The sequence below is a fragment of the Anolis carolinensis genome, unplaced genomic scaffold (assembly GCF_035594765.1).
Source record: "Anolis carolinensis isolate JA03-04 unplaced genomic scaffold, rAnoCar3.1.pri scaffold_12, whole genome shotgun sequence".
NCBI classification, from domain to species: domain Eukaryota; kingdom Metazoa; phylum Chordata; class Lepidosauria; order Squamata; family Dactyloidae; genus Anolis; species Anolis carolinensis.
In genome coordinates, this window is record NW_026943823.1 from 6776898 (window position 1) to 6784852 (window position 7955).

A 7955-nucleotide genomic window follows, 5' to 3' on the forward strand; every position below is an offset into this window, starting at 1 on the left:
ATGAAAAAAAAAAAATTCTCTTCCCTTTCCTGAGCTCCCTTTGTGTGGTTCTACATCATTCTGGTTTGCATCATGTCTCATCTCATTTATATACTGGTCAAGAGATGGTCTTCCCACTGTATATTTTAATATATACAGTAGAGTCTCACTTATCCAACACTTGCTTGTCCAACATTCTGGATTATCCAATACATTTTTGTAGTCAATGTTTTCCATACATCGTGATATTTTGGTGCTAAATTCATAAATACAGTAATTACTACATAGCATTCCTGCGTATTGAACTACTTTTTCTGACAAATTTGTTGTTAAACATATTTGGTGATCAATTTGTAAAATCATAACCTAATTTGGCTTTTCCTGAATCCCTCCTTATTATCCAACATATTTGCTTATCCAATGTTCTGCCAGCCCATTTATGTTGGATAAGTGAGACTCTACTATACCTCCTGGGGATTGGAAAGAGGAAAGAAAATAGCTCTCTGGGTACTTTTAGTGACCTCATGGCACTTAAAAAGGTTTATTTGTTTATTTACAGCATTTATATTCCGCCCTTCTCACTCCGAAGGAGACTCAGGGCGGATCACATTACACATATAGGCAAACATTCAATGCCTTTTAACATAGAACAAAGACAAACAAACATAGGCTCCGAGCGGACTCGAACTCATGACCTCCTGGTCAGAGTGATTCATTGCAGCCTGCGCCACAGCCCGAGCCTAGGTTCCTTATATAGACCAGGTTGCTGTGAGTTTTCTGGACTGTATGGCCATGTCCCAGTAGCATTCTCTCCTGACATTTCACCCACATCTATGGCACAGGTTATGAAGGCTGTTCGAAACCAGGCAAGTGGGGTTTATATATCTGCCTAGCTTCCAACAGATTTCACAACCTCTGAGGATGCCTGCCATAGATGTGGGTGAAACATCAGGAGAGAATGCTTCTGGAACATGGCCATACAGCCTGGAAAACTCACAGCAACCCAGTGATTCCAGTCTTCAACAACACATCCTAGACACCATTCATAGGAGATGGCTCCAACTGGGCTCAGTGGAGCATACTTCTGAGTAGATGTGCACTGGATTACACTATTCATTGTGCTCTAAATGTTCACAGCTCGCAATGAAGGGACCCTACAGGCATTCATTCTGCTCTCCTATTTGTGTGTGTTTTTCCCTCCTATTGACCAATTATTTAATTAAAGTGCACTTCATTAATCCCCCAGCCATCACACTAAAACCAACCGATTTTACAGAAGTGCAAATCTGTTTGAGGCATTGACACAACCGATTCCTATTTTTTCCCCCTTCGGTGCCTATTCTTGTTTAATGGACAAGAAATTTGGCACATTAGCTCTCATTTAAAAGCCAAACTGCTCCTAAAAGAAGAGCTCGCACAACGTCATCTGCGGATAATTTTTCCATATGCATATGCACAACGCATCGAGCGAGGGAACCGCCGAGGATAAAAGAACGAAGCCGAGGAGATGAAGAGAAAGCCCAAACTCTTCATAATTATTAGAAGATCGGGGCAAAGAAAAACTTCAAAAAGCTGCAGACGCTCCAAATGGCAAGAGGCATTTGTACGTCTCAAAAGAGGGGGCAAAATTAATTTCATCCCTTCCATCAGAAATGCCTGAGCACCGAAGGAATGGAGAAGTCACGGCTATTCCGTCCGTAACAGGATTAAACCATTTATGAGCCGTTGCAGCTGCTCCTTTATGGCGCCCAATTGATATTCATGTGCGGTTAGCATTTGTCTACTAACTTGTGCAACACAGAGAATAGCAAGAGACAGACAATAATCGCCGGGCTGTTACATATTCAGGGGGCTCAAATCCAGGACTTAAATTTTCAAAAGCTGCCCGAGGATCTTAAAGAGCACCAAAGGCATCCATAACTGGATCTAATCTGTATAGACAAAGGCATTTCAAATATCAACTCAAGCTACAAATTATCAACTCAAGCTATATATATATGTGTGAGAAGCAACTGCTGGCTCTTTAGCAGTAATTTGGTGATAAAGTTTTGTTTTATAGGGAGGTCTTGTTTTCCAACCGCAGGACGAGAACGTAAATAAGGATTCCTGCCTCCAAGGTGCATTTTTGTTATTTTTTTCCAAGACGCAAGGCTCCCAATGGCTGGCGTTCCCCTTCCCCCATCCTCTTGCCACCCTTGGTGCATCTATAGCTGAACCCTGCTTTCTTTTATCTCCTACTATTCCTTTTACAGCCAACCCTCCCGGAGAAAACAAGTGTCGTATTTAGAAGCACCCACAGTGACCTCATCTGGTAGGGATGAGATATCGACGAGGTTGCAGAGGCCCTGGAAAAAAGCAATGTCCATCCATTCTCGAGCAAATGCCAAAACTATGGGCTTACTCATTGCAACATCACCCATTCCTAAGCCTCCAAATGGGGGTCTGCCTTTGCTAACACTTTCCATTCCTGCTCCCACAAAAAACAACCATTCATTGTGACATCCAAGCCTGAACGGAGCTGCACAAAGATATGTGTCTATACCTACAGTCCAAAAGCAGGTTGCATCCTTCCTCCTGGTCTTTAAATATACACAAGGTTTTTGTTTGTTTGTTTCTTCCCCCCATGGCATAGACCACTCTCATTTCCAACCAACAGCAGGGCCAAGTTTAACACAGATCATATCTGGTGTTAGATTATGGGCAATTTGTACCCAACGACCATAATAAATCCACTTAATTCCAACTGGGAGAATATATCTGATAAGTAGATGAGGAATTTCCTGCTGCTACGGCGTTTGCTTGAAACAATCAAATCTGCAGTTTTGTTTTTTAACTATAAAGGTTCGACAAGAAGCATACAGTGATACCAAGAAAGGAGAAGACAATACCTGCAGTTGTAGGTCCTGATTTCTTTGTTGTCCCGCTTACACTTCACGGCGACGAAGATCATGGTGACAAACAGGATGGCGGCGATAGAACCCAGGGCGATAATAAAAATCAGGGACAGGTTAACAGATCCTATGGATTCCTGGGCGTCCAGAGATGGAGAAAGGTATATCAAAATCAAGGCAGAAGCAGAGAGAGAAGTTTTCCCATGGTCATGAGCCACCACAATCAACTCGTAGGTAGTCTTTGAATTCTCCCCAAAGGCTCTGGTGGTCCTTATCTCACCGTTCACCTGGTCAATCTCAAAAAACCCTCGGTCTCCCTCCGCCATCTCATAGGAAAGTCTCCCGTTCTCTCCTTCGTCGTAATCGTCCGCCTTGACCACAGTCACCAAGTAGCCAACCCCGGCGTTCCTGGGGATGTAGACTTCTGCGGTCCCGTTGACCAGCGGAGGGGCGGTTATCACAGGGGTGTTGTCGTTGACGTCCAAGACAATGACTCGGATGGTGGCGTTGCTTTGCAAGGAAGGGTTGCCTCCGTCTTTGGCCAAGACTTTGAACTCAAAGGACTTGGTTTGCTCGTGGTTGAAGGACCTCAAGGCGTAGATGTCTCCCGAGTTGGGGTTGATAGAGACGTAAGTAAAGACAGGCATGTCTCGGACTTGGGAGGGCACAATCTGATAGGAGACACTGCCATTAAGGCCTAGATCGGGGTCCCTGGCAGAAACAGAGAGGAGGTAGGCCCCAGGGGTGTTATTCTCTTGCACAATGACCTGGTAGTACGGTTTCGAGAAATGAGGATGGTTGTCGTTTTCATCCGTGATCTTCACGGTGAAGGACTTGGTCGCTTGCAAAGAGGGGATCCCATTGTCTTTAGCCTGGATGGTGAGGTTGTACTGGTCCCTTTGCTCCCTGTCCAGCCGTCCATCCACCAAGATGGTGGAGAAGCTTTCGTATTCTTGCAGGCGGAAAGGCACACTGCCCAGCAGCTTGCATTGTACTCGGCCATTTGCACCAGAATCGCGGTCAGAAACCCTCACCAGGGCGATCACATAACCCGGAGGGGCGTTTTCACTGACCTCCACCAACTCGCTGTTCACAGAGAGCAAGTTAATGAGAGGAGGGTTGTCATTGGCATCTTGGACGCTGACTGTCACTTTGCAGTGGGCGGGAATAGAATTAGGGCCCAGATCCTTGGCCTGCACATCCAGTTCGTAGGCATGGCCCTCCTCATAGTCAATGGCACCAATGACCGTGATCAGCCCGGTTTGGGGATTAATTTGGAAGAGGTCCCTGGCCTTTTCAGACACGTAGCTGTGGATGGAGTACAGCACTTGCCCATTGGTGCCCTCATCGGGGTCTGTGGCATTGAGTCTGATCACCGGCGTGCCAGAAGGAGAGTTCTCGGGCACACTGACGGTGTAGGATGGCTCTTCGAAGAGGGGGTTGTTGTCATTGGAGTCGATGACCCTGATGTTCAACTCCACGGTGCCAAAGTTGGGCGGGTCTCCCCCATCCAGAGCCGTGATCATGTAACTGTAGTGCGACTGGGTCTCGCGGTCCAGGCTCTTCTCCACCACCAGCTCAGCAAAGCGAGAGCCATCGCCCCGCGTCTTGGTCTCCAGCCCAAAGAGGTCGTTGGGTGTGATCTCGTAGCTCTGCACCCCGAAGCTGCCCGAGTCCGGGTCGTAGGCACTCTCCAGCGGCACCCGCGTCCCCGGACTGGCCGTCTCGGAGATCTCCAGGGCAATCTGGTCAGTGGGGAAGCTGGGCGCGTTGTCGTTGAGGTCCTTGATCTCCAGCTTGACCACGCAGATCTCCATGGAGCTGGACATGACCTCCAAGGAGATGACGCACTTGGGGCTCTGCCGGCAGAGCAGGTCCCGGTCGATCTTCTGCTTGGTCACCAGCAGGCCCGAGCCCGGGTTGATGTCCACCAGGTGTGGGGCCGAGTTGGAGACCACCCGGAAGGCGGCCGGCTGGCGGGGGTCCAGTATGAAACCGGCGTCCCGGGCATCTTTGGCGATGTTGGCCACCACGGTGCCGGCCCGCTGCTCCTCCTCCACCGCATACTTGAGGTTGATGAGGGCGCCCGACGGAGGAGTCCACCAGAGAGCGAGCAGCAGCAACAGCAGGCGGCAGGGAGTATCATCCATCGCTCACGGCTGGGTGCCCCGGAGCCTCCTCCTCCCCTCCTCTTCTGGGCGCCTGTTGATTTTGCAGCTGGGAGGGAAGGAGGGAGGGAAGAGGATGAGGAGGTGACACTTTGCAACAGGGGCAGGAACGGTCCCTTTAAGAGCCCCCTCCCTGCAAAGCCCCAACACTGCTTCTCCCCCAGAAATGAAGGAAAGGGTGAGGTCTAAGTGAGCAGATCCTGGACTCCTTTGAGATCTAAAGGGAGGGGAAAAGATGGGGATGGGGAGGTGGTACTTTGCTCTAGGGTCAGGCTTTGGGATGTGGTCACTTTAAGACCCCATTGCCTCTGCCCTCTCCATGTAAATCTCCAGCCAGGCAAGCAACACTTCTTCTCCTCCAGAAATAAAGGAAAAGGTGAGGAGATCCTGGACTCCTTTGAGATCTGAAGGGAGGGATGGGGAGGTGGCACTTCTTTGCTATAGGGTCAGGCTTTGGGATGTTGTCACTTTAAGACCCCATTGCCTCTGCTCTTCATGTAAATCTCTAGCCAAGCAAACAACACTTCTTCTCCCCAGAAATAAAGGAAAAGGTGAGGTCTAAATGAGCAGATTCTGGACTCCTTTGAGATCTAAAGGAAGGGATGGGGAGGTGGCACTTTGCTACAGGGTCAGGCTTTGGGATGTGGTCACTTTAAGACCCCATTCATGTAAATCTCCAGCCAGGCAAGCAACACTTCTTCTGCCCCAGAAATAAAGGAAAAGATGAGGTCTAAACAAGCAAATCCCGGACTCCTTTGAGATCTAAAGGAAGGGAAAAAGACGGGGATGGGGAGGTGGCACTTTGCTATAGGGTCAGGCTTTGGGATGTGGTCACTTTAAGACCCCATTGCCTCTGATCTCCATGTAAATCTCCAGCCAAGCAAACACTTCTTCTCCCCCAGAAATAAAGGAAAAGATGAGGTCTAAATAAGCAGATCCTGGACTCCTTTGAGATCTAAAGGAAGGGATGGGGAGGTGGCACTTCTTTGCTATAGGGGCAGGAACGTGGTCACTATAGGGACCTATAGGGACGTGGTCACTTTAAGAGCCCATTGCCTCTGCTCTCCATGTAAATCTCCAGCCGGGCAAGCAACACAGAAATAAAGGAAAAGGTGAGGTCTAAGTGAGCAGATCCAAGACTCTTTTGAGATCTAAAGGAAGGGATGGGGAGGTGGCACTTTGCTATAGGGTCAGGCTTTGGGACGTGGTCACTTTAAGACCCCATTGCCTCTGCTCTTCATGTAAATCTCCAGCCAGGCAAACAACCCTTCTTCTCCCCCAGAAATGAAGGAAAGGGGGAGGTCAAGGAGAGGGCTAAGTGAGCAGATCCGGGACTCCTTGGAGATCTGTTTTCCCAGCCCTGGCCCTTTTAATGGGGCTGAGAAGGCTACTCAAGATTGCAGCCTTCACACCTGCCTCCAGCAGACCAGAGTTCTCTCTCCCACCCTGGACATCATTCCCACGGTTATGCAAACCTCCCTGGCTTAGTTTCCAGCCTGCCATAGATATGGGCGAAACGTCAGGGGAGAATGCTTCTGGAACGTGGCCCGGACAACGCAGAGCAAACCAGAAGCCTAAATATTTTTGCTAAAGGGGCGATGGGGGGGGGGGGGAAGAGGCCCCTCCGGAGCTCCTACCGACGCCGCCGCATTCATTCATGCCGATCTCCGCATCCCGATCCGCTTCTTCCGCATCCGCACCCTCATCCTCCGGGAGCCAGCGGGCAAAGTTTGGCTGCGGCTCTCATCGCCCTCTCGGCCGAAGGAGGCAGCGGATGAGTAGCCTTAGAAGCAGCCTCGGTTCTTCTTCTCCCTCTTTCAAAGGGAAGTTCCCGGGCAGCCGGCGCCTGGCTCCATCCTGCAGAGGTTGCCTTTCTCTCCCTCTCTCTCTCTAAATCCCCCTCCCTTCTCTCTCTCTCTCTGCCCCCTCCCTGATTCTCTCTCTCTATCTCTCCGCCGCCGAGGCTGCTGCAAAGTGCTGGCCCCACGCGAGCGCGGAGAGAGAGAGAGAAAGCGAGAGAGAGGCAGCGGCTCCGGTCCCGAAGCTACGGCAGGGCTCCGTCCAATCAGCGCCGCGGGGAGGGGCCAGGGGGAGGGTCTCCATCCTGAGACCCACCCCTCCTCTCTCTCGGCTCTGGGGTCTTCTTTCAGTCCCAGGAAAGATGGAGTGCAGGTCTGCCTCCTTCTCCTCTCCTTCAGCTCACACTGGAGACTGAACGCGGTTTGGCCCCGCTTTAACTCCCCAAGGCTAGGGAGATCCTGCCAGCTGGGGGTTCTGCAAAACATTGAGCCTCCTGGGTTGCTGTGAGAATTCTGGAACAGTCCGGACAACTCACAGCAGCCCAGTGATTCCAAAGCCTGAGGCAACACATTCCCAGGAAAGGTCTCCAAAGGATCCCATTGCATTGAGCCCTGGCAGTGAAACTGCATTCATTCTCCAGTGCAAATACTGCTGCTGCTGCTATTAATAATAATAATAATAATAATAATAATAATAATAATAATAATAGTGCGGTTTTCTGGCACTGTATATTTTTGCCGCTTTTAGTGTTCATTTGTATTTTGATTCCGTAGTTCACTTGTCGATGGATGTCCAGAATCAGCAGCATCCTTTTTATCCTAGGCAACGACCGAGCCAGTATAGACTTCGTTTTGGTTTGATTCTCCATAATGCTAATGGGTTAGGTGCTCTTGGTTCCACTCCTCAGCTGAGGCCTCCCTGGTTTGGTTGGACCTGCCCGTAGTTACACTAACACCAGCAGAGCCCTCAGTCATCATTGGAGTAGTTAAGTCCCCCCACCATGTCAAGGTGGCATCTGCGGGTCCTCAAAGCACAGCAGACAAAAAACCAGTACAAGAAAACCGCACTACAAACTAGAGCTGATAGCTGGCACAACAAAACACTGCATGGAAAGTCC

The 7955-nt window shown here is 49.8% G+C and overlaps 1 protein-coding gene across 5 annotated transcripts in view; it reads right to left on the minus strand.

The window, feature by feature from the left end:
• Positions 1-7060, minus strand: part of pcdh19 (protocadherin 19) — a 420594-nt gene extending 413534 nt beyond the window's left edge. For 3 of the 5 annotated variants that reach the window (XR_010001081.1, XR_010001082.1, XR_010001080.1), the window contains exons 1-2: positions 6676-7060; positions 2868-5087 (exon numbers count right to left, since the gene is read on the minus strand). Coding sequence is in view for 2 of the 5 variants with exons in the window: in XM_062964020.1 (XP_062820090.1) it covers positions 2868-5020 (2153 nt within the window). In the remaining 3 variants the exon portion in view is untranslated. The remainder of the gene's footprint in view (positions 1-2867; positions 5088-6675) is intronic. The other 2 variants (XM_062964020.1, XM_062964019.1) reach the window with 1 other exon arrangement.
• Between the last annotated feature and the right edge of the window lie 895 nt (positions 7061-7955).